This window comes from Podarcis bocagei, assembly GCF_964188305.1.
Source record: "Podarcis bocagei genome assembly, chromosome: 12".
Classification (NCBI taxonomy): domain Eukaryota; kingdom Metazoa; phylum Chordata; class Lepidosauria; order Squamata; family Lacertidae; genus Podarcis; species Podarcis bocagei.
The window spans coordinates 6684394-6711135 of NC_138137.1; the positions used below are offsets into that span (position 1 = coordinate 6684394).

The 26742-nt window shown below is 41.0% G+C and overlaps 1 protein-coding gene across 2 annotated transcripts in view; it reads right to left on the bottom strand.

Moving 5' to 3' along the window:
- Window positions 1–1129: 1129 nt before the first annotated feature.
- ANLN (anillin, actin binding protein) overlaps window positions 1130–26742 on the bottom strand; it is a 32602-nt gene continuing 6989 nt past the window's right edge. Inside the window, exons 4-25 of one of the 2 annotated variants that reach the window (XM_081165103.1) lie at window positions 26186–26526; window positions 25340–25544; window positions 23788–23978; window positions 23562–23669; window positions 23225–23330; window positions 22413–22529; window positions 20105–20331; window positions 19767–19915; window positions 19077–19224; window positions 18538–18673; window positions 16906–17088; window positions 15539–15668; window positions 14526–14574; window positions 14378–14434; window positions 13288–13326; window positions 13026–13047; window positions 12502–12614; window positions 10795–10848; window positions 6988–7074; window positions 4960–5067; window positions 4404–4576; window positions 1130–3566 (exon numbers count right to left, since the gene is read on the bottom strand). In XM_081165103.1, coding sequence (XP_081021229.1) covers window positions 3443–3566; window positions 4404–4576; window positions 4960–5067; window positions 6988–7074; window positions 10795–10848; window positions 12502–12614; window positions 13026–13047; window positions 13288–13326; window positions 14378–14434; window positions 14526–14574; window positions 15539–15668; window positions 16906–17088; window positions 18538–18673; window positions 19077–19224; window positions 19767–19915; window positions 20105–20331; window positions 22413–22529; window positions 23225–23330; window positions 23562–23669; window positions 23788–23978; window positions 25340–25544; window positions 26186–26526 — 2867 coding nt within the window. In that variant the 3' untranslated portion in view covers window positions 1130–3442. The remainder of the gene's footprint in view (window positions 3567–4403; window positions 4577–4959; window positions 5068–6987; window positions 7075–10794; window positions 10849–12501; window positions 12615–13025; window positions 13048–13287; window positions 13327–14377; window positions 14435–14525; window positions 14575–15538; window positions 15669–16905; window positions 17089–18537; window positions 18674–19076; window positions 19225–19766; window positions 19916–20104; window positions 20332–22412; window positions 22530–23224; window positions 23331–23561; window positions 23670–23787; window positions 23979–25339; window positions 25545–26185; window positions 26527–26742) is intronic. The other variant, XM_081165104.1, reaches the window with a different exon arrangement.

Consider the following 26742-nt stretch of genomic DNA (forward strand, 5'->3'; position numbering starts at 1 on the left):
CAGCTCCAGGTCTTGTTTTTGCTGACTGTATAGAGCTTCTCCATCTTTGGCTGCAGAGAATATAATCAATCTGATTTCGATGTTGCCCATCTGGGGATGTCCATGTGTAGAGTCGTCTCTTGTGTTGTTGGAAAAGCGTGTTTGTGATGACCAGCTTGTTCTCTTGACAGAACTCTATTAGCCTTTGCCCTGCTTCATTTTGATCTCCAAGGCCAAACTTGCCAGTTGTTCCTTTTATCTCTTGATTCCCTACTTTAGCATTCCAATCCCCTATAATGAGCAGAACATCCTTCTTTGGTGTCACTTCTATAAGGTCTTGTAAGTCTTCATTAACTGAAGGTAAAATCCCAGTCACAGAATGAAGCAACAATATTAATACTTCCAGAACCAGGCAAAGAGCTATCTTTACTCATATTTTATGTTCCTGTATCATTACTGAACTGCAACTATGTTTTTTGTAATCATATTAGGTTTAAGCTTTGATCATGTGGTGCAAATATGGTTAAATAAGGATTTCTTAAAAGAACAGTGTGTAATATTTGGAGAATGGTAAATGCTAAAGATTATGTAAATTGGAAAAGGCTGGTTTCAACCATTATTTATATAGATTTGGAAAGCTTTTAACAAAATGGAATGGTTTTACTTCCTTCATGTTTTATAGACATTTGGGTTTGGAGGTAAATGTATAGATTTGATCTAGTTAATATATAATTCAGCTATGCATTTTTTAGTGAATGAAGAGTATTCCCTGAATTTCATTTAGAAAAGTAGCAGATAAGGACGCCTGCTTTAGCCTTATCTTTTTAATTTACAAGCAAGGAAAATCTAATCTTATATAAAGTGCCCAAAGGAGTTACTAGGAACAAAAAGCTGTCTTGGGTGAGACGGGGAAAGAACTGGATAAGCCATGGGGCACAGGGCTGGAGAAAAGTCTATTACATGTTTCTTTTATTCAGGGCTGATTAAAAACTCCCAATATGCTGGGTTATGTCCATCCAACTGGGAAACTTAATTTCTTCCTTTCCTTTCTGTGTGAATCCATGAGACCTTAAACTTTGTTCATAAGATTAGTACAACAGATTAAGTAAAGTATGTAAGTAGAAATACATTGAATAACAGGCAGAAGGAATCATGAGCAGTTAGCTTTATTTTAGAAATAAAGTATAAATGCATAACTAACAAAATATCCTTAAAATTCATGGGGATAAAGATTATCACGTATATTATATGGCACAGCACATGCCTGCAAAGGTTTTACAGTTTAGTGCTATTTCATGAAGTTTTGGAATAGGGATTATTTATGAAAGACTTGTGGATAAATTTCCTAATCAATTCCTTACTGAAATAAGTCAATTTTTAAAAAGTAAATCCATCATACTCAGGATTTTATGCATATTCAAATTGGAATTAATTCAAACATGTTGTCACTTTCCCCTTTGAATTGCTTCTAAGACTCATCAGCATCTGTCTGAGCTTGTATACATATATAAAGTTAAATCAGTAGGATGCGAGTTCCATTATTGTCGTGTTAAAGGTCTTAATCAAATGCTATTTGCCTCACATGCAGCTGGCTGGTTTTTGTTTTTTAAAAAATGAATGCAGTGCTATTTATTATAGCTGAAATTGTTTGCTGAATTAATTTGCTTTCTTCTGAATTGACCAGGAAGTGATTTGCCACTTCATCATCCTGTTTTCCAATAATGTTCTCGACTAGAGTCTTGCTGCTTTTCCAAGGCTGCAACATTATTGGGGAGGACCCAGCTGTCATCTCCAGAATATTTGGCCCCCTCTTCTTCCCAAGGTCTGCTCAGTATATTTAGTGAGGTGAGGCTTGCTGCAAATGTGTCACATATACCTATGACCATGCTGTGCTAAACATACACAATCTCATCTGATACTGTAAACTAAGCAGATCTCAGTTAGCAAACACCACTTCCTTGCTGATATATTTTTTATTTTACTCTTGTAGCTATTTCATTCCGTTTCTTCTTTCACACACTTTATTTGCAATACATTCTACTTACTCTACTTTTTCGTGTACTCTCACAAATCTATAACTGTTCTTCCTTACATAACAAATTGCTTACTAACTTGTTCTACAAGTTTCACCAGCAAAAATCAGCACTGGGTTCCTATGAAGTGCATTCACAAAACCCATCTGAGTGCAACACTGCAGCCAGAATAGAATCATATTGGGCATCATTTTGGGAAAGGCTTATTAGTCTAGATTTTCAGTTCCGTGCTCTGGAACCAAACCCACATTTTTTCAGCATTGTAAGACAACCCTCATTGGCAGGTACTCCCTTTTGATACATTTAAGGGTTTTTATGGGGGAGAGTTCAAAAACATCAGAAAAAGTAGGTATTTAAAGTGATAATACAAAATATGCTGTAGGGAGGGGGAAATGTTAGTGTTCAACTTAAAGCCATAGCAATTTAGAGGAAGTACCCCATTGCTGCTATCTAAAAATGCATGCAGCAGTCATATAGCATTGTGACACCCAATGGAAAGCATTTGTGACCCCCGCGCATTTGCTGTTTAAGTGAGCAGCCTTAACATTGTGCTCATCAGCTGAAGTTGGTTTCTCAGAAATATTACTTTGCATATTGCAACTCTGCAGCAGCTAAATGAAATTCATTTTACTCTCCTAGTGCTCAATCAGTGAAAGTTTTTAATTCATTCAAACTAGGAAATGCATGAAAATGGCTAGATATATAAGAGTAAATAAAGGTTTGTTTTTTAAAGCAGCTTCAAGAAAACTACATACATGTTTTCTAAGAAAATGTGCAATGTACTTCATAATTGATCGTAGCTGTAAACCATACACCATTTTTTTCTTTTTAACCTCATTATTTCTATTGGGTTCTATGACTATTCTATGGTGTTCTTGAGACAGGCACTTTTTGCAAGTGCCAAGCATTCGGAACACTAAACACAATGGGGTGTTTTACTTTTTAACTTCCTAATTAGGTGAAAAACACCTTTATAAATAAATCATTGAAGTTCCTGCTTCAGCTTCCCACTAAAGCTAAACAACTTTTGAGGCATCCTTCTTAGGAGAAACATGCACACTGATAAAGCTCTAAGTTTTTTTCCTCCTGTGCTGATTTTTTTCAGTTCTTGAAATAAACTGAGCTCTGATCAATTAAAATAAACTGGTACTTTAATTGTGTACTGCACTACATATTTCAAGAAATATTATATATAAAAAGTATTTAGCACAGCCAAATAGAGCTTAAAAACACAGCTACTACCATACTCCAATCCTAGAAGAGTTAGAACTCTGAGTGCAGCAAGGAGCCTAATATAACACCACCTCTCCTTCCAGATTTTAAAGCATGAAGTGTAATGAATAATCCCAAGGGACCTCATAAAAAAAGTCTACATTAAGAGCACAGCATGCGGCTTGAAGCAAGCTCCCATGAGAAATCTTCCCTGCAGCTCAAGGTTTCCCAATAGGCACATAGCAAGCATCAGGCTGCCACATGCGAAGGTCAATAAGAACTTGGTTGAGTTTTTGCATCCACAGATTACGCTCTTCTTTAGTATCAGCCGATAACCAGTTCCTTTAAAAAAATGAAAAGAAATAGTAAGCATTAATATTGACCTATAGGCCTTTCTCATACAAGGATAAAGTGGGACAGTTTCATTCATTATTCTCTAGAAGTACCTTATAACCCTGCAATAAGATCCAAACCAATAGTACAGTGGTACCTCGGGTTAAGAACTTAATTCGTTCCTGAGGTCTGTCCTTAACCTGAAACTGTTCTTAACCTGAAGCCCCACTTTAGCTAATGGGGCCTCTTGCTGCCGCTGCACGATTTCTGTTCTCATCCTGAAGCAAAGTTCTTAAGCCGAGGTAATATTTCTGGGTTAGTCTGTAACCTGAAAAGTATGTAACCTGAAGCATATGTAACCCAAGGTACCACTGTAATAGCAGAATTCCCAAATCAGCCTCATGACTGGATGAAGAATGCAGATATCATACCTGCTGTCCAAGTAAAGGAATCCAAATTTAATTGGAAATGAAGAAGTAATACGCCCTGATCTTAGGAAAATAGTAAACTTAGGCCAGCATCCCTGAAGCTGGTGCCTTCCAATGCCCATCAGCCCTAGGAAGCATGGCCCAATGGTCAAGGATGGCAGGAGGGCACTGGGTTTGGGAAGGATGCCCTAAGGCATTGTTGATCGTTAGCTCGCCACAATCAGTGCTGCACAAAGCATAATAGCAGGGGCCCAACATCTTCTGCAAGACCAAGACACCCACGTTATGGGATATGGTTTAATGGACACTTGCACTAAAATAAAGTGGTTTAATATTTAAGGTGTTTCAAGACTTGGCTTTGCACCAACAGACTAACATTACTACCCACCCAGAAAAGATTAAAATCAACGTAACTTACTTGGTAACACAGAGCGTGTCTTTGCATTGACTGACTAGTGTTTCCTTGTCATCCTCTCTCTGAGGCCTAACCGTAATGAGCTCAAAAGTGTTCGGCCGAGCACAGAACTCTCTGTTAGCTGGTTCGATCTGACGATTAGTGCAGTTCGCCAGGTTTATTGAACCCATTGGATGCTGAAAGGAAAAGACAAAAAAAAAACAAAAAACCCAAGTGTTCACAACACAGAGAAATAAGGATTTTAAATATATCAATCAATCAATATAGCGTTTCAGTCTCCGCCTCAATGTGGGGGATTTAATTCCTGACAGGGTGCCCATAGCTGCCTCCGAAAGCTGCACAGGAAGATGTGATGTCATTCACACCACTTAGTCTTTTTAACAATTGTTATAGAGCAGGTCTAGCCACAAAGCAATGCTGCTACAGCAACACATGGATGCACCCTGAATTACAGCAGCTGAAGTAAAGCCTGACAAAAAGGTCTCAGTGTTGCAGAACTTCAGGCTAGAACAAAATCTAGACAGCCTCTAGCTTAAGTACTTTTTAGCACAATAATTACCTTTCGTTTTTCGTCATCCGGGTAAGTCCAGTAGGAGATGCAGTTTCCAGAAAGAGCGCACCAGCGCCGATGCCAGGCCCCAAAGCCACTAACATCTTCGAACATAGTCTGGAGAGAGAAATATCGTTGAACACCAAGGCTATTCTGACACATTTCTCCACAAGTTAAGTCCAACAGGTTTCCTTGAATTTTTAACAACTGAAAACACTACAGCTCCTGTTGCCACTTTTCTCTGCCCACCCATATACATCTCAGCAAGTATGCCCACTCCAACTCTCCCAAGTCTCATAAATGGGCCTTGAAGCAGCCAGCACTCCACGCCTGTGAATATCTGGAGTTTCCATCCTGCTTTTTTTAATAAACTGATAAAAAGGTAAAGTGACCCCTGACCATTAGGTCCAGTTGTGGCCGACTTTGGGATTGCGGCACTCATCTAGCTTTATTGGCCGAGGGAGCTGGCGTACAGCTTCCGGGTCATGTGGCTAGCATGACTAAGCTGCTTCTGGCGAACCAGAGCAGCACCCGGATACCCGTTTACCTTCCCGCTGGAGTGGTACCTTTTTATCGACTTGCATTTTGATGTGCTTTCGAACTGCTAGGTTGGCAGGAGCAGGGACCGAGCAACGGGAGCTCACCCCGTCGCGGGGATTCGAACCGCCAACCTTCTGATCAGCAAGTCCTAGGCTCTGTGGTTTAACCCACAGCGCCACCCGCGACCCATAAACTGATAAAAGGTACTATAAAATCACAATACACACTTCTAAAATTTATGTTATTTTCCTGTGGCACGTCTAAAGACTTTACTGCATTCTTCAAATAGTGCCTTTCTTAAGATATAATCAATGCAGCACAATTCTAACATACACAGATATTCCTATCTTGGGACTGTCAGTGGTTTTATATAGCACATGGTGCCATCTGCTGGATCCAGCAGTAACAGGTCAGCTAAACTAATAATTGTGAATTAACAGCCATGATCACAATAATAACTGCTTTTAAAGGACTATTGAAATAAGTCTAGCCCTGCTGTGTTAGCCAGAACCTAAAGAGTCACACAAGGCTTACAGAATGGTTTGCCATGTACATAAGCTTTGATTAACCCTGTATATCAGGATAAACTTCTAAGGACAATTCTAGAATTTCACTCCAGATAAGAATCAGCTTGATAAGTGTGTGTGTGTGTGTGTGTGTGGGATAATGAGCCTCATCTAACCAGCATGCTTAAGTCTACATACTGTAAGTTATCCTGCCATGTTTAGCGCACCTTGGGATAGACTAGGTAATCAAGCTTTTATTCCCCTTCAGTTTACCTGATGGATTCAGCATGTGAATAGTTCTCACAAGTCTCTCGAGTTCCTATACCAATAGTTTAGGAACGTTCACCACTTTGCAAGTAAGTCATGTTTTACTGCCTGTGCAGCTTTTCTGACGAATGTATGGGAAAAAAGCTCATGAACTTGATCTTTAAAGAGATTGTAAGTAAACCAAACATGGTCTTTTTCTATGCTGGGTGAAGAGGGAAGTTTTGGAATTCACAAGGGTATATATTTTAAAAGTCCAACAGCCTTCCCCCCCTTTCTTTGCTGCATATTTTATGATTTTCTATCTCTGCTGGGTGCTCACTGGAAGGACAGATCGTGAAGCTGAGGCTCCAATACTTTGGCCACCTCATGAGAAGAGAAGACTCCCTGGAAAAGACCCTGATGTTGGGAAAGAGGGATGACAGAGGATGAGATGGTTGGACAGTGTTCTCGAAGCTACAAACATGAGCCTGACCAAACTGCGGGAGGCAGTGGAAGACAGGAGTGCCTGGCGTGCTCTGGTCCATGGGGTCACGAAGAGTCGGACACGACTAAATGAATAAACAACAACAATCTCTGCTGCGGTTCTCTCACCAAAGAGTACTTGCCCCAAACCTTAACCTCGGGCATGCAGGAATTCTCATTTTATATACCTATTTTTTTCATCTTGCCACCAACAGTGTGTGCATGTGATATAGATCTATACTTGCATTCACTGATAACTTACCAAAAAACCTCTCTCTTCCACACAAGAGTCTATTTGACATTTAATTTTCAGATAAATATGACCTTCCAGGGGAGACAAAAAAGGAACCTGAAAAATAAATAGATGGAAGATTCTCAGAATTGTATTTCTCTTTAACAAGCCATATCTACATGAAGACAAAAAACACAGTCACTTGTGAGCATCATTAATCTCAGATATAGCACAACCGTCTTCACACATATGTCAGCTGAAAGTTTGAATGCTTAGATTCCAGAAGCTTTTGAGAAGAGGAAGTTGTCTCTGGCCATTTACCGGTAATGGTCAGAGGCTGTAGAAAACCAGAAGCAAGGCTCCCTAGAAGTGCCACCAAGCTGGAGAAAGTCAGGGGGTAAGATGGGAAAACATTGCGAGGACAAGGCTTGACATGGTTGTTAAAATACACATGGTTCAGTAAGAAGATCTATTCTACCAAGTTTAGCAATACTGTTTTTGGCTTTTTTAAAAGCAGAATATTTTACACACACGATTTTCACCCTAGTCCTCGGCAGAGGCAATTGTACCATATATACATGCATGATTGACTTAGTACCATTGCATCCAATTATGCTCCTGGGATTATCCAATGTGTGCTACAATATGCACTCTGGTTAGGATTAAGGGATCCCACCTATGAGCCATTGGGGAGGTGAAGAAAATTGAGAAGAAATAATCCAATACAGTGGGATGCGGGTGGCGCTGTGGGTAAAACCTCAGCGCCTAGGACTTGCCGATCACATGGTCGGCGGTTCGAATCCCCGCGGTGGGGTGAGCTCCCGCCGTTCGGTCCCAGCTCCTGCCCACCTAGCAGTTTGAAAGCACCCTTAAGTGCAAGTAGATAAATAGGTACCGCTTAATAGCGGGAAGGTAAACGGCATTTCCTTGTGCTGCGCTGGTGCCGGCTCGCCAGAACAGCTTCGTCACGCTGGCCACGTGACCCGGAAGTGTCTCCGGACAGCGCTGGCCCCCGGCCTCTTAAGTGAGATGGGTGCACAACCCTAGAGTCGGACACGACTGGCCCGTACGGGCAGGGGTACCTTTACCTTAACCCAATACAGTGGTACCTCGGGTTAAGTACTTAATTCGTTCCGGAGGTCCGTTCTTAACCTGAAACTGTTCTTAACCTGAAGCACCGCTTTAGCTAATGGGGCCTCCCGCTGCCGCTGGAATACGATTTCTGTTCTCATCCTGAAGCACTATTGCTGGGTTAGCGGAGTCTGTAACCTGAAGCGTCCGTAACCCGAGGTACCACTGTATTCACCAAAAGACCAGGTCCTTACATCAGGAAGCCCATTGCTTCATCAGAGGTACACTAGTAGCACCAGATATAGGATTCTTCTCCAGCCTCTAAGTAACATAGCTACATGATCTATCATGGATGCAAAAGACCTTCAACCAGCGAGCTTGAAGGCTTACAGCCTAGTCTTTTTCAAACACAAAACCCACTCATACTGTGGGTTTGTTTTTGTTTTTTTAAAGAAAACCTCACTCATGTTAGTTGTGGTATTGTGTATTCTTATTATTGGATAGCCAGTACAGCCAAGTAACACCCAAAAGCAGAGGCCATCACCTCCAGCAAGACTTAAAACACAGCACAAAGCAGGAAGTCCACTTCTCCCAGGAATACTGACAGCACACTTCAAGGACCCAAACAGGCTTTCCAAAGTTTGGTCATGTCACTACAGCCAATTTCAGTAGATACTTTGTACATATTCAAAAACCAAATGAATAGCAAAGCAGTACAGCACACCCATTTGTTGCTTTTATGAAGCAACATGACACTCCGAATTCAGCTCTGATAAATCAGCACATTTTCAGAAGTGAATTTAATAGTATGCTTTAACTCTTCTGTAAATACTGTATGGTATAAGTAAAGATAAAGCAAGACAAGTTCCAGGTTTTAAATTGATCCAAGAGCTGTGTACTTGGGACACTACAATTCCAGATGCAGATATGGCATTCCTATATACATTTTAGAAATACAGTACTGAATTTACTTCAGTCCCAAATCTATTGCACAGGCCATTCAAGACACCAATGGGTTTGCTTTTAAGCACACATTTAGAATAATCTGCAATCATGCACAGAGAATAATTTACGCCGTTTCTCCCATCTTTTCTTTCATTTTAATGAAGCATTGAAGAATCTCTCTTTTTCAGTCTGTAATAACATGCTGGGCATGTTTTACACAGTCTATATATCATACAAGTCGCTGGTGGTTTATATCCAGTGGAATTTGCATCGGATGTCAATTTCATTTCTGCTTATAACAAAAGCTGGCAGACTTTGGTAGGTACTGGTAGGTAACCTCAGTCTAAATTATTCTACTGTAGTAACAGGAAATGTAGATATAAGCAAAGGTAAATGATTGTCGCAGAGTGGTCAAGAGGCTAATTGCTTCAGAAAGCAAGTAAGTGACAAACTGTTCTAAATGCAACTAAAATGCAATATGGTTTGCACACCTACTTAAATGTTCCTCTTTTTAATTGTGATGTCACCAACACCAACAAAGAAAGTTATTCTAGTACAGTCATACCTTGAGTTGAAGTAGCTTCAGGTTGAGCGTTTTCAGGTTGCGTTCCGCGGCGACCTGGAAGCAACAGAGCGAATTGCTTCCAGGTTTCGCCACTCGCGCATGCGCAGACGATCAAAATGACGCCACACACATGTGCGGAAGCTGTGCGCTATGCAGACGCGGGTTGTGTTCACTTCAGGATGCAAACGGGGCTCCAGAACGGATCCCGTTCGCATTCAGAGTACCACTGTATTAAGGGTGGGCCAAATCCTTACAGGATTGCATATCAATATTTTCCTTTTATTTCAGCTTCAGTAATTTAACATGAGTAATTTCTTTTTTCTTTTTACACTTACATTTCCCCCAAAACTAAGTGCAGAATTCCGCCAATAAATCTTGGTAAAAAAAGAACTACACAAAATTTCAACAGTTATCATTAAAAAATTAACTGGAATATAATGCTACAGCTGAGCATGCTATCTGAAACCCTGTGTCATGCAGGTTTTCCTTCCTTTTCCATGATGAGTTAGAGTGCATATATATAAGATCCCCTTGGTACAAGGACAATGAACAAGTAGTACCTGCACAAGTGCACTGAAGGTAATAATGGACTGAAGCCATCATTTTTAGCAAAAGCCAAAAAAGCTTGTGCCAAAGTGATACAAGAGTAATTTATTGGGAGGTTCTGCACCTGCTATCTAGGCCATTCTCGTTTTGACAACTTAGATATATTTTTAATGCCTCCCAAGTTACCAGCCATACTTCTAACACCAGCTCTTTAAAGTAAAATGAACAGAACCTGCTAATACTGCAATTTACTCTTACCTTAGTAGAAACTAGAAATAGTAGTATTGTATTGCCCAAATTTCAGAAAGGTGGGTTAACAAGACGAGCAAGCTAAATTTCACAAATTTTACAGTGTCCCATTTTTAACTTCTGATTAAGGTAGAGGGAAAGCCAAACCAGAGCTTCAAGCCAGAAGGGATACATACAATGCTGAAAAATGAGAACGTCTCTCAGCAAAACAAGTTTTTCATAGCCAAGGAAATTTATACACACAGGATAGTGTGTTCAGAAGTCAGGCTCCCAGAGATCTGCTTGACACACAAAACCCCACCTGACATTCTTCCTAAAAGTTAACTTTCATTCACCAAATCTCTAGTTCTGAGAATCTTAATGTGGTCCTTAAAGCAGCGTGTCAGTACAGCAATGAGCAAAGTTTAGTGATGACATAAGCAGCATGCACTGGGAACTGTTTTGGAAGAAAACATAGCAACCTTATTCTGGAACAAAGAACCCAACAGCTCTTTTTCTTTAATTCCATAATTTATCTAGGAAAAAGGAAATGAGCAACGCTGAATGCAACTAAAAGCAAAACAAAATGGAAGAGATAAAAACAGCAGCATAACACCAATTATGTGCCTTGCAAGATTCTGTTTCAGCTTTTAAGCTGAACTTCAGAGTGACATACCCAACCTAAACTGCTGGTCAGTTTCCTACTGAAAGAAATAAAGCAAGTTGCAGAAATGGTTTGATGTACTGGACAACCAAGGAAGAGCTGAAACACACACATGCTTACAAGTGAAGCTCCTGCTTCATAGTATACAGTATTTTTCGCCCTATAGGACGCACTTTTTCCCCTCCAAAAATGAAGGGGAAATGTGTGTGTGTCCTATGGGGCAAATGCAGGCTTTCGCTGATGTCTGGAGAGCGAGAGGGGTTGGTGCGCACAGCCCCCTCTCACTCTCCAGGCTTCAGGAAGCTATCCGCAAGCCTTGGGAGCCCGCGGGAGTTCCCGCCGGGCTCCCAAGGCTTGCGGACAGCAGCCTGCAGCCCGAAGCCTGGGGAGTGCAGCGGAGCTCGCCCTAGGCTTCAGGCAGCTCTCCGCAAGCCTTGGGAGCCCGGCATGAAGTCACGCTGGTCTCCCAAGGGTTGCAGAGAGCTGCCTGTTCTGGGGGCTGGGGTCAGGGGAAGCTCGGGCTTCCCGCGCCCCAGCCCCGCGCCTGGGGGGGAAATATATTTTTTTTCTTTATTCCCCCCCAAAAAAACTAGGTGCGCCCTATGGGGTGAAAAATACGGTATATCAAATGTGAAATTTAGTTTCCCAGTTCAAGCTCCTAGTACAGTGGTATCTCGGTTTAAGAACAGCTCTGTTTACAAATTATTCAGTTTACGAACTCCGCAAAACCGGAAGTACTGTCCCGGTTTGCGAACTTTACCTCGGTCTAAGAACGGAAGCCGAACGGTGGAAGGGCACCAGTGGCGGGAGGCATCATTAGGGAAAACGCACCTCGGTTTAAGAACGGTTTCGGTTTTAGAACGGACTTCCGGAACGGATTAAGTTTGTAAACCAAGGTACCACTGTAGTGTGAATGAGAACCATCAGGACAGCTAGTGTGTTTAGGTTGTGCATTTGCATTTCCAACTACTAAGCACCTCCATTATTACAAAAACAAACTGCTCAGGAATGGCCAAGAAATCTTTAATTTCTAAGACCGACAGTTAATCTTTAGAAAGCCCAGTAATCCCTGCGTTAGGCTTCAAGACAACCCCCCCCCCCAATTTTAAGAAAAGCAGCAGTAGATCAACATTCTTAAGCTATTAACATTTTAATCTCCTCAGGCAGAGGAATGGCAACTACATAAGCATTGACTTGCCTTTTCCAGAAGCCTCTGTTTTAAATACAATTAGGCATCAATGATAAAGAATTCCACCCCTCCCATCCTCAGGATACTGTCTCCTAAATGGACAACTATTTTGGAGACATTTGAGGTCCCAGCAAAGACTATTACTTACTTTACAGAACAGCCATTTAAGCAATAAAGCAATCATGTACGTGTTGAGTATTTTCATGCATGGATACAAGCATAGAGATTTACACTCCGTTGCCTACAAGGGCAAGAAAGTCGGGCGGCAATGCAGGGAGGCACTAAGCTAAAACTACATACTAAAATATATTGAAAAAACGAATCAATGTTGATTACCTTGTCCAGCAAGAATCTGGTACTCCCAACTGAAGATAGGGAAATTGTGTGTGAACCAACAAGAACAAAGTTACTGGTGCGCACAGCATTGGGTCCACCTGGACTTGCCATGACTGCAAAGAAAAAAATAAGTATACCTTAAATTTAAACATACCTGTAAAGAAAAGAAAAAATCTAACCAATTAAAAAGCTCTCTCTCAACTAAGAAGGAATCCCATATTTTTTTAAAATGTTGCCAAATATTTTTAAGCAATAAAAGCTGTAGATGGCCAGCACCCTCTTAGAAGAGGTATTTCCCCTCCTCTCAAACAGGAGCAGAAGCAGCCTTTAAGATGGCATCTGTGGCAACATACAAAAGCGCCATCTACAGACAAAACTTTTGTTTACTTATTAAAAATATATTTTGCTTATTTTTACTTATTTAGTACATTTATATACACTGCTTAATTGTTTGCTTTTAGTAGTGTACATAAAACAATTCACGGCAAATGGGACAATAAAGCAATAAAAACAATGAATTTTACCTGGCGTAAGAAGGTTGCTCTTCTGCCAAAAAAGAGAAAGAAACACATGGAAACAGGTTGTTAAAAGAACGTTTTAGACAGTGCACTTGAGCGGGGTTGCATCTGAAAGGCTGAAAGTTACTGATCATTTAGGGAACAGGTATGGTAAAAGCAAGTAACTATGATCTCTAGCATGATATTATCTTGCTAGAAATAAAAGCCTTGGTCACAGGTAAGTTATGTGTGTGAGAGAGTTTTAAATCATTCAAATATTAATACTTACGGCAGTAATAGATGTCAATAATCTCTTTGGAGTAATAGCCTAAGAGATTAGAGAAGAGACAAATGCACTCTAAATGTTATATTCGGTACAGGGCTGTTAAAGACCTCACAACAGCAGAGCATCTAGGTTTTAAAGCAAGGTTAACAAATTAGCTAGGTTTGTCAGCAGTTAGCATCCAAAACAGATGTATTTCCAAACACACACACACACACACACACACACACACACACACACACACCACAGTGCTGTATACATACTTCACAGAGTCCATCTGCATACACATCACAATTGTGGCCGGCATTTGTTTGGAACCTTCAGGTTATTAATTTCTCAGGAAATACATTTTTGGAAGTGCAAGCAGCGCATATTGAAGAAATCAGGCCCAGCTCCGGGTGAACTTTTCTTCCCCACTCCAACAGGGTGATCTACCATCCTGTTCCGTGGGAAAGATTGCAGGAGAGGTGGGCAGGCGAAGACCACCTCAGAGTCTTCTGGATTGTCCTTCCCACCACAGGGTCTTTCTACTACCAACTGCGGAGTGGAGTTGCTGTCATAAGGATCCTGAGAGCAACTCCACAAAAGGAACAAGATGTTCCACTTTGCTTAAAGCACTCTATACTACTTCAATCATTCACAAAATTTGTCGTGTTCCTGTCACATGATTATGAACTCTTTCCACTTTTAAACAACCCTGCCACCAGCCAACATGGCTGCAGTATAGGGCACTGAGTTACAATTTGAATGGCGTCCCCAGACAAGCGACAACAGGGCATCAAAGAAGCAAAAAAAGAGGAAAAAACCATGTACTAGATGCAATTATGGAAAATATTCACAGGCAGTAAAATTTTAGAACCGACATTATGCTGTGCAAGATGACTGAACTTAAGTTATTCAGCTGAAGCACTTCAAGATTTATTCTGCCATCAGTTCACAAAGGCAGAGTAGTAAATTTGACTATAATCTTAATATGCTTAAAGAACAACATTTTTGTTTTAAAAGGATATTGCGTCATATTGATTTGAAAAAGTGTTCTTCCCTCTGTATTTTAGCACAGATTAACATCACCAATTTATTCAATTATTCCCTTTACCTTTGACTTAGCTGATTTTTTCCTTTTATCAATGCCTGTGGATTCTTTCTTCTGTACCTAATAAATGAAAGAGAGATGTTAAGAGTCTATTGCACCCCCCAAGTGTTCTCTCAAAATAGATGCCCATCGAAAGATGAGAGATACATACCAAGCTATAAACTTCAACGTTTATCTCAAAGTCACTGGCCACATCTTGCCTTAAAAAAAAAAAAATGGAAGAAAGGGTTCAATTCAATTCCTAAGTCTAATACAGTTTCCAAGTCAAGTTTTTTAAATCAAATAAATCGCAACAGAAGCTGTGGTAGCTCCTACTGGATCTATGCCCGTCTAAGGGCCGCAAAAAAAGCAGAGGGCAACCTCAGGCAGTCCAGGACTTCCTGGCAAACAGCTTGACAAGTGTGTCTTTTCCTGATTGTCTTACGGAACATCAGGACCAGGTGTAAGCCTGTAAGACCATCTTAGGGTAGCTTCTACTGCTGTATTCAGAGCTCTGCTGCTCTCTCGCTCTCAAGCATCCCCCAGCAAAGATTAACTTCAGACTTCTGAAGCATATGGGATTAATTCTTTTCTCTCAAACTCCTGCGGAAAGCTTAATAAGAGTTCAGAATCAATAGTGTTTGTCAAAAGTGGGCTTGAGACCTCTGCCATTTTACTTTAGGCAAGTAGGAACCACTCCCAAACTAGCAACCCAATATCCAAGACAGCTGTATAGCAGACAAGTAAGCATGTACACAAATATTGAGCTGCTATTTTTCTCCAGCTGGAACAAAGCAGTGTATTTTGGAGTGCAAGGACACCAGAGACAGCAGTCCTGCAGTTTGAGGTGTAGGAAAGACAGGCAAGCACTCACTATTTTCTTATGCGCCATCCTAATTAAAATGACTGCAGCTAATCTACGGCTTCCCAGTATCTGAAAAGAGGAAGATTGGGTTGAGGTGGGAGTGAAAGAGAGCATTCTTTTTGGAGGAATAAAGTTTTCCTTAAATGTGCTTTTGGATCTCCAGAACTTTACTTTTTGAAGCTGCTGCTATGTTTTTAAACTAAGCTTTGTTCTTAATGCTTCGTTGTGATTGTCAACAGCTATGGAGGGCACAAATGGTTAGCATATAACATTGTTATAAAGAAGAATAAAATTAAATAGCTAAACAAATAAGTACTTACAGCATAAAAGTAGTAGTGAAAGTAAGAGCATCTCCACCATTCAGGGAACTTGCAGTACTTGCTAACGGTGTAGCAACCATGTTTTCTGCTCCTGCTTTTAACATTATTACGTAGTAGTAGTTTGCTGTTTCTGTGAATAGTTTAAGCAGTCTCTCTTAATCTGTTTTACAAAAGCAGCTAACACAAAAGATTAAAGAACAAAGTGGTTCAGCATTTTTGCCTCCAATCAACTTATTGCACAGTTTAATGCACCTATGTTTATTTTTTATGGTTTGTAAGACAGTTGATTTAAGATGGGAGGATCAATTTTCACAGCGATTTAAAGATTTTTTTTAAAAAAATCGAAATGGAATGTGGTGTGTTATTCAAATGAAATGATGAAACTCAGGGAGAAGCTAAGTATTTTAGTCAAAACTGCACACAAGGCAAGATCACAAAAGTTGCAATCCTATACCAATTAACTCAGAGTAAGTCCACTGAACACAATGGGATTGACTTCTAAGGAGACATATATATGATTGCACTGTATATCAGCCTACACCAACCCAAATATAAAAAGTGGTAGGTTTTTCGTTTTTGTTTTTTAAAAAAACCATTATTGTTTTCCTAGCATTTTCCAGGTGCTCCTTAATTTCACTATATTCACAGTTCTGGGAAGTAGTCAACCAAAAACTGTTTTGTTTCAATTATTAGTACTTCTAACTCATTAAAGCACTTCTGCAGCAACAATTGGCTTCTTCTGCTACTGTCTGTCTTCACTACTATTGCTGCTGCTGCCTTCAACTGCCTTCACATGACTAATCTAGCAGCAGCAGCGAAGGCTGAAGGCATCAGATATAAGGCCACAGTAGTAGCTGGTATCTTGAGCATTAAAAACAGCAGCTTAAGTTGCTTAAACACAGTGATTAAAGTGTACAATGGCTTCAGGGATGTGGGGAAAGTGATCTAGATATGGAAAGAGAAAGAAACAGGAAAGTAGTGGTGGAAAAATAAAAAGGAGGTATAAAATTGATTATTGGGACACAAACTGCCGATCACTGGAGAATGGAATGCAACAGAATTAATTTGGGGAAAATTCAGCCAGGAGATTTGGGGGTGGGTGAAAGAGAAATGTTGCTTGATCTATACCTTAAAAAGAAAGAAAAAAGGAGTTCTGCAAACACAGAATGCTGTAAGGAAAGGTAACTCTGCTCTAAAATTCCAGTTCAAATGAAGATGGACTTGAGAGGCTTTCCCAAGAGCAATTAGTGAACTCATGGAAGATGTGACCTGCAAGCCAGAGACTTCCTGACTTATAGGTCCGTCTCTATATCAGCTGCTACACTAAACCATAATTCCAACCACACAAGCACAGCAAAAGGAATTACCTGATTTCTGGACAGTGCTGCATACAAAGTCTGCTTTTAGAGGTAGGCGCATTTCTGACAGAGTCACAGAGCCCCTGGATGGAGAAACTCCACTAGGCATTGTATCAGCTTTAATCTTCTTGCTTTGAGACCCTTCATTTTTTAGTTTGTTTAGCTCTTCCAATAATGCTGTTCTTTTTTCAGCTGTACAAACATAAAAAATAAAGTAGTTACGTACATGTTTCATAACCAATTACAGGTTGTTTTCAAGTCACAGGCACATCCCACAAAATGTTTAAAATTGAATCCCATTGTTGCATCAAAACCAACCTCCATCATTTTGAACAGAAGTCAGATATAAGAAAAAAGATGGCCTTAAGGGTTTGCTTTTAGCAGGTGATATTCAGAGGTAAATGGAGGCTTTGGGCAAGCTAACATTCATTCACAGAACTAGCCTTCATAAAGTTTTAGGGTGTTCTTAAAGCCATCACCACAGGATGGCAGAAAATTTCATAGATCAATTACACATTGCTCTAACACTTTCTTCAAATTTTTATGCATGGAAAATTTAGATGAGGTAGCTTATTGCTGAAGAATTACTTTGAGTAAAAAAGAATACAGTATGCTTAATATACCGTATTTTTCGTCCTATAGGACGCACCTCATTTTTGGGGGGGGGGGATGAATAAAAAAAAATTATTCCCCCCTCCCCACCCTGGCTGCCGCCCCAAGCCTTCAACCCTCCGGAGGGTTCCCCGTGCTTCGGGCGACAGGCTGCCGCCCCAAGCCTCCTGCACCCGGCGGGACCTCCTGCCGGGCGCGCGAGGCTTGCGGACACGCCCTCCGGAGGGTTCCCCGTGCTTCGGGCGACAGGCTGCCGCCCCAAGCCTCCCACACCCGGCGGGACCTCCTGCCGGGCGCGCGAGGCTTGCGGACACTCGCCCTCTGGAGGGCTCCCTGTGCTTTGGACGACAGGCTGCCGCCCCAAGCCTCGCAAACCCGGCGGGACCTCCTGCCGGGCGCGCAAGGCTTGCGGACACTCGCGGGGGCTGCAGGCTGCTGTCCGCAAGCCTTGTGAGCCCGTGGGAACTCCCACCCGGCTTGCAAGGCTTGCGGATAGCTTCCTGAAGCCTGGAGAGCGAGAGGGGTCGGTGCGCACCGATGCCTCTCACTCTCCAGGCTTCAGCGAAAGCCTGCATTCGCCCCATAGGACACACACACATTTCCCCTTCATTTTTGGAGGGGGAAAAGTGTGTCCTATGGGGCGAAAAATACGGTACTCTACAGTGGTGCCCCGCAAGACGAATGCCTCGCAAGACGGAAAACTCGCTAGACGAAAGAATTTTCCGTTTTGGAGGTGCTTCGCAAAACGAATTTCCTATGGGCTTGCTTCGCAAGACGACAATGTCTTGCAAGTTCCTGCTGGTCCCCCCCCCTTTTTCTAAGCCGCTAAGCCGCTTATCGGCTGATCCGATCAGCAGATAAGCCGCTAAAAGCGCTAATCCTTCAATGGGCTTGCTTCGCAAGACGAAAAAACCGCTAGACGAAGAGAATCACAGAACGGATTCTTTTGGTCTTGCGAGGCACCACTTTGGGGCAATAAAGCCTGTTATGTTATTTACATAGAAAGCCATCTTTAAAGAACCACCATACTTGCAATGAGAAGTAGTCTCTCAGCTTCTGCTTCTTCTTGTGAGCCCTTCCCATGTTCCTCATCAATACAACAGTTTAGAGCTTGGCTGGCTTGATGTATTACTGTTTGTTGCAGATTGATCTCATTATTCAGCTCCTAAACATGTAGCCAGATAAGCAGACTTAGTAAAACCTCAGACCATTATTTTGTCACATTTCCTTCAGTTTCTTTGGAAACGAATCCACCCTGAAGTTTCTCATCAGCAATTTAGGCTGGTGCAGACATAGCTCTGCTCATGTTATCCAGTTACAGGATTGGACTGCAGGATTATACACTTCCTCCTTAAGAGTAAATTCTCTCAACCATGGACTATTAGCCATAGTTAATTCTAACCTGGCATTCAAAAACTATGCTGAAATCCAAACTGCTAGTGGCCCCAGGTAACTTCATTTTTACTCCTAAAGTATGTATGTTGGCAGTTTATAATCCTTGTAGGAAAAATTAAATGGATAGAATAAAAAATCAGTTCTCTAGGATTGGAAGGCAGCATTCTAAGCACCTGTAATTTGCGTTTGATGTTAATTTGATCAGACGTTCCATTCCTTTTCTCCTCGAGCCTGGAAGAAACATCTTCTTTACGAACGATCACTTGCTTTATTGAAGGACGATCTACTTCTTTAAATCGCTGTGATCGATAGGCATCGATACTTCAAAAGAAAAGTTCAGTTTTAGAAAGATACAGAGCAAAGTATTTGACCAAATTAAGAAAGTGCAGAGGCAAGAAAGGGTTTACAACAGAGATTGACTCATCCTGACCAAATTGAGATAGAGGCACAACCAGCTTTTAGGACCGTCCTTGGGAAGATTATAGCAATGTGGATTTCTTCAAAGACACAATGATGGCTAGGTCAATGTTTCAGGAAGTGCCAAAGTGCTGCCCTTCTACTTTTCCCATGAGGCCATTTTCCAGAAAGAAATCTAGATTAGCCTTAAATCAAGCGTGGGGAATATCAGGCCTAGGGGCTTCTCTATCTGGTTCCCAAGACTCTCCATAAGCCACAAGTACAATTGCTGGCTCTTTCATCTCCCACCACTGACATCTGAATCCAGCCCTCTGCATAAGGTTTCCCAGAAGTGTATGTAGCCCTCAGGCTGAAAAAGGTTTCCCACACTTGGCTTAGCTGTTTTAGTCTTCTCTCTGCATTGTACTAAAATTTAAGAGGCCGAATAGAACACTTAGCCAAGTTACCTATACAGATTACGCTCCTCTGACAAGGACCCAATGCTGCTTCCAGATTCAGTTCTGCAGACAGATGTTCTTTGAAACTTGTTAGACTTTGGACTATCATCACTTGTATTGCTCGCCTCATCAACCAATTTACATGGGGATGCAAAAACCTGGAAGAGACATAGATCTTTGATCATTCTATGTGTAATTAAAATTCAAAGAAATACACTATAATGTTGAGAATTGGATTTTAATATCAAACTGAGAATTACAAGTTTGAAGGTGTGTTTTCCTCATTTTCTAGAATTTGAGTCTATGACAACCTGGACATACACATTAAATTAAGCATCTGTTCTTACCTCTGGACTTGCAACAGCAACAGACTCTGTTAAAGGTGTTAGGAGGGACATTGAGGAAATATTCAGCGGCTCCTGTTCATCCTCACAATCAGCTTCCAAGGTCATACTCATCTCTTTTTTAAGTTTCTCTATGTCAGGCCCATCCTCTTGAAGAACTTCATCAAAGATGTCACTTATCACCTGTGAACTATTCATTTCGTCATTCGCTTCAGTCTCGGGCTCTTTGTCTGGAAAGTAAAACACACAAAGTCTTAACTTTAATTTTTTTAAAAAGGTAAACAGAAGCCTCCACATATTAACAAGGGACAGGAGGGACCAGAAGACTGTTGTTACTATTATTATATATGATAGTTACTGTCCTAAAGTAGCTTGCATTCAAACCAATGGAAACAAACACAGGCAACGAAGTCTAAAAACCTATCTAGGTCTTAGTGGCCTCATGCCCACAAAAAAGGCCACAAATATCTGAAGCCCTTCAACTTAAGGGCCAAAAGCCTGGGTAAAGAGGAAAGGTTCAGCCAGGTTCCTACAAATAAATGCGGCACCAGGCATGCCTCCCTGGGGGAGAGCATTGCATGAGCAGGATGGCAAGGCACCATTGTTCTTGTACCACCATCCTCCAGACCAAAGAAGGGCCTCAGATGACAACTGCGGGGTCCAGGCCAGTTCATGTGGGGAGAGACAGTCCTTGGGGAATACCTAAGCTACACAAGCCTTTATAGGTCAAGCGGGCATTTTGAATTGAGCCTCAAATAGCAGCCAGTGCAGTTGTTCCAGAATTGGCATTATATATTCAGACCATCCCGCACAGGTCAACAATTTGACTGTCAAATTCTGCACCAGCGGAACTTTCCATGGCATCTTTAGAGATTGTCCCACATGTAACATATTGCAGTAATCACATCTAGAGCTTGCCGCAACAAGCTCTACACAACAGAAGTTAGGATGTACCCATCCAGATAAAAGGCACAGCTGGCCCTCTAAGCTGATGGACAGTACTCCATGCCACCAAGGCCACTTGACCCTCAAGCAACAGTAATAGCTAAAGACGGAATGTAACTCCATCCAGACCAGGCCAAATCCCATCTGTTTGTTCAATTATGGAGGACCCCTATTGACACTCAATGCTGACAGCCTTTCCCCCCTAACTTTCCTTCTTTGATAAGACAAGGTGCCTTTCTTCACACAAATACTAAAAACAGGTCTAGTGACTCAAGTTTTGTTTTTATTTGCCCTCCCCCACGAAGAGTGTGATATAAACTTATAGAAGCATAGAATTGTAAAGATAGTAGGGACCCCAAGGGTTATCTAGCCCAACCCTCTGCAATGCTGGAATCGCAGCTCAAGAATTCAGAACAGATGTTCATCCAACCTCTGCCTAAAAACCTCCAAGGAAGGTCCACCACCTCTCATGGGAGTCTGTTCCACAATCAAACAGCGCTTACTGTCAGAACTTTATTCCTGATGTTTAGTCAGAATCGCCTTTCTTATAACTTGAATCCATTGGTTTGAGTCTACCCTTCTGGGAAGGAGAAAACAAGCTTCCTCTATCTTGCATAAGACAGCCCTTAAATCTATATCTCAGTCTCTTTTCCAGGCCACACATATCCAACTCCCTCAACTGTTCCTCATAAGGCTTGGTTTCCAGACCCTTGATCATCCTTGTCCCCATTCTCTGCACACCTTCCAGCTCAAACGCATTCTTAAATTGCAGTACCCAGAACTAGATACAGAACTCCAGGTGTGGTCTGACCAAGGCAGTTTTCCAGACATGCATTGTCACCACGTAATATTTTCCAATCACTATCAAGGAGCCTAAGGTAAAGGTAAAGGTACCCCTGCCCGTGCGGGCCAGTCGTGTCCGACTCTAGGGTTGCGTGCTCATCTCGCTCTAGAGGCCGTGAGCCAGCGCCGTCCGAAGACACTTCCGGGTCACGTGGCCAGCGTGACGAAGCTGCAGCTGGCGAGCCAGCACCAGCGCAGCACACGGAAATGCCGTTTACCTTCCTGCTATAAAGCGGTCCCTATTTATCTACTTGCACTTAAGAGTGCTTTCGAACTGCTAGGTGGGCAGGAGCTGGGACCGAACGACGGGAGCTCACCCCGCCGCAGAGATTCGAACCGCCGACCATGCGATCAGCAAGTCCTAGGCACTGAGGTTTTACCCACAGCACCACCCGCGTCCCTATCAAGGAGCCTAGCTGCATGTTAAAGACCATCAGTGGTTTAGGGCTAAGCCAGACAACCTTTGAAGCACACAGCCTAGATAACTAGACAAATTTAGTATAAAGAATTAGGAAATACAAACCTTTCTGTTCCTTAGGAAGTTGCTCAAGGTTTGAGTTGGAAAGTGTTTTTACAGGAGTCTGTGGTGAAAAGATTTTCAAAGGACTGAGCTCTTCTGTCTTTTCATGTTCTGAAGCACCTGTAAATTTCAAGGAACAAGTTACTTAAGTAGAGCAAGCAGTTATTAAATAAAGTTCATAACTAATCTATGTTAGGCCATTTTACAATGGACGTGTACTAGGCTAGACTTTGAGACACCCAGCATCTACTTGCTGATGAGAACTCTCGCTCCTCAGGGAGCAATATGTAGTAGTCCTATTAATCTGACATTTCTATCTAAAGTTCTAAGAGGCACGCCTTACAATTCTTAGTAATTCATATAAATATTGGAGATAATAGACAATATAGTGAACACACACACGCCCTTCCCAACTTTCCCTTATGTCATTTTCATACTGAATTTGGAAAGTTCCAAGTCCCAGGGATTGAAATCACAATTATCCAATCACCCAGGCCAGGGCGCTATTTTCTACCCAGGGAGAGGATAGATGGGGGCAAATGTATGTCTCACATGGCATTTACAGTAGTAGTGGAAAAGTTGCAGCTGTCTAGGTAATGCTGAACAATGACTCCTGTAATCTGACAGAGGCAAGCAAATGGAGTCCAACAGCATATGGAGTGCCATACACCTTCCACCCGCCGTAAGGGAAGTTATTGGCACTTTGAAGCATAAATTAGGCTTCTATCAAACAATTTACTAGTCATGTTTTAGACTTATTCTTTCACGTTTAGATAATTTTACCATGGAGTAGTTTTATCATGGAGCATTCTTACCAGAAGTTATGCCTTCTACGGCTATCTCTACAGCCTTTTCTTCGGCTACCTTTGAGTTGTCATCAGAATTGGGAAGGTGCTTTGAGTTAACCTGAACCAAACTCTCCTAGAAAAGTAAGATAATTCAGGCCTTTAAGTCAAGTCATCAGGGTATATTCGACTGGTGTCCAATTAGTTTAGTTGTATTCAATATTACCTGTTATTATGTGCAATATTTCGGGGGATTTTTACTGTATATTTTTGATCTTTGGATGAATAGTGATTTAGAAAGAAATTTAATAATAAATAACCTAAAGCATTCTTACAGGTTCCCTTCCAACAAGTTTCAATATGTTACCGATTTTGTTTCTAGGCGTTTTTTCTTGGAGTTCTCTTTTCTTTCAGCGCTCCACAAGTTGCCCCTGTCAAAGCGGCCTCTGATGCATGCAAGTTCTTTTTCACGTTCCTGAAAACATTCAAGACAAAAGTGGATGCAGTCTCAGCTTATGCACTATATCTCCAACAGATGTCTAATATTCAAGTCTAATCATTCCATGTTCTTACAGACAAGTAGAAACTCATACCTGTTTGAGCTGCTGTGCTAAACTAGCAGTAGAGGATACTTCATTCTGTCTGAAGAGTCTTTCTTGGATTGTCTTTGTATTTGGAGTGATAATGGGAGTCCTGTGTCCTCCAGTGATAACAGGACTTTGTGTACTACGCTCCTGGCAATGCTCTCCAAAACGTTCCAGAAAAGGCTTAATCCCTGATCCTCCTAGAAGAACAATGGATTTTTTTTCATTAACAAGTTAGGTTCTTCATTATTTAGAAGTAACACTGAAGTGCAGCATTATTCTTTTCTTCTTCATACAGTTATACAACTATACTAGATTCCATATCTAAACATGTTCTGATGAGAATTGGGGCAGTTAAGCATAAGTACTTCTCAAAAAGCTATAATTATTCACATAAGCATCATTCTGCAGCAGTATCCAACTAAGTTGCACTCATAACCCCATTGAAATTAATGGTCTGAAGTTAATCATGTCCATTATTTTTAATGGGTCTACTCTGAGTGGGACTAGGGTTGTCTACAGCCCTTTCTATCCATCCCAAAAACTTTTAATACAAAAGACCCTAATTTTGCAACTGAGGTAAGGTACACAAATTCTCAATCTAGGTCTCTGGAATCCCTAACAGATGAGCTTTCCAAAGCATTAACAGAAGTGCTTTCAAGCTGTCACCCATGGTTCAACAAGAGTTAGTTTCATCCAATTTAGATCAGAAGGTCAGACATCCATAACCAAGTGAGAAAGCAGATTTATTGTAGAAAATACTAAGCTGCTTAACATTTTTAAAACTTATCATCTGGAAATGCACAAAATTTTCTTAAAAGCTGCAGCCCAATATCAAATACCACCATGCAGAATCCAGACACTCTTATATCTTGGCAGAAACCTAATTGCACAGGCTGATGTAACTGTGTGAAACTAGTTTTGAATAATGCTCAGATAATTATTCTTCGTCTCCAATAAAAAAATGGAACCTTTTAAATAAGTCTTAATTCTTATGACAAAGAGGTCTTCCAGCACAGTAAAATAAAAGAATTTAAAGCGATCCCAAATCAAAAGGCATTACCCCAAAGTATGTTCAAATTAACACACCAGGAATTGCTTCTAAATAAACATGAACTAGATCAGAATAGGTGGAGATAGAGAAATTAAGGGGTCTGACACAGTAGCATGGAGGCTACATGGTACCAATACATTTGAGTAGATTTCAACAAGTCATCTCTTAAGTTGCCATCAATTCATGTGTAGAACTACACGAAACCTTACTCACTACCAATTAACATATATGCAGACGGAGGAGCTGTTTATTTAAAGCTCATTTTTGCAGTTCTTTAATACAACTTATAAATTGTGAAATTACAAAAAACATTAATATATATTTTTTCTCATGACTTAGCTAAAACTTTGCACACAGTATATTCCAGGTATGCTTAAACCGTTCAAATTTCACTCCGACATGGCCATATCACTTACATCAGCTAATTGCAGAAATCATTTTCTATACAAAATTCTGGTTAAAATCTCTACAGCATATGCTGCTTTAAATAATGGTGCAACCCTTCACCTGGTGTGGCTGGTTTATCCTTAGAATCAAATTGTACATGTGTTCCCTTGAGTCGCTCCTCTTTGGCAGAAAGTGGCTGAGATAATGCAGATTTCAATGGTGGTTTAAGGTTGGCCTTTTCCTGCAGCAGTCGTTTTGGTACCTCAGTCTCCTTAGAATGGTTGCTAGTTGTTCCTGAAGATTTTGCTATGGAATTATTAGTTCCCTGAAAGGGGATTAGAGAGAACAGTTAGTTGTCACTCCCAGCTCAGAAATACAGCAAAGATTATTATCCACCTAATTTTTTAATGTTGCCAATGGATTTCCCAGATGCAGCACTAGCAATTGTGGAGTTGCTGCTCTAAATTAGTCTACTAGGATAGCTAAACAAATGCTTCCATCTCCTCCACTGCTGTTTTCACTAACACAGCTAAAACAGCCATTTGCAACAGGCATCAGAAGTTTACATTGTCTCTGTAATATCTTTATGTGCATTCCTTAATACTTGCCATTTACAAGAGGATCTCAATAAGTAACTACCTGGTGTAGTATGCTTAAATATGATTTTATAATTGACACTAGACTTTTCAACCTAGTTTATCTTTTAAAACATGTTACAATTGTTCACAAATTCCCCAAAGCCTGACTCAGATTAGGATTTTCTTACATTTTGATGTCTGTTAAGGATTGCACTCTACAAACTCGTATTTCCTTTCTGCCACTTCTATAGCACCAGCTTAAATATGCCAACTCCTAAAGTAAACTGTTTTCAATGGGGCCAATTCTCTAGGAAGGGTTGCAAGGCTTCATATTGTCAGTCTCTCCACTATGATAGAAATAAACATCAGATTAAATATGATCACTTACCAATATCTCAGAGTTTGCAGACTTATTCACAGATGGCTCAACAGCCCTTTGCAAACAGGATGCAGCATCCTGCTTCACACTGTCGCTATTGATTCTAGCAGATGCTCCACTAGTAGTGGACAATTTGGATAAACAAGTCGTACCAGGCTGTTCTTGTGTATTGTTTTGCCTTGCAGATGGATGACTTAGGTCATTTTCCCAGGAGCCAATTGTAGCAGCAAGGTTAGCTAAACGGCCTCTTCGACCTATTGGGGTACCAGTTGTAAGGGGAAGTTGTTTGGGTGGGGAAATGACGCATTTGTTTGATTCAATAGGAGAAACACAAGAACTTTCAGACACATCTGAAAATTAAGAATACAGAGAAGCAGAGTTATGAAACTATATGACACGTGACTATTAAAGCAATTCTTACTAAAAAAAAAAATACCAAATAAGATAAAAAATGTTATGAAGCAAGCCAGATTGCCCAACTACTACTAAACATTTCTATAGCCATCACCTGTGGAATATTACAAGAACCCACAGGGGAGAAAGGCTACTTTGTTCTTTTTGCCCTC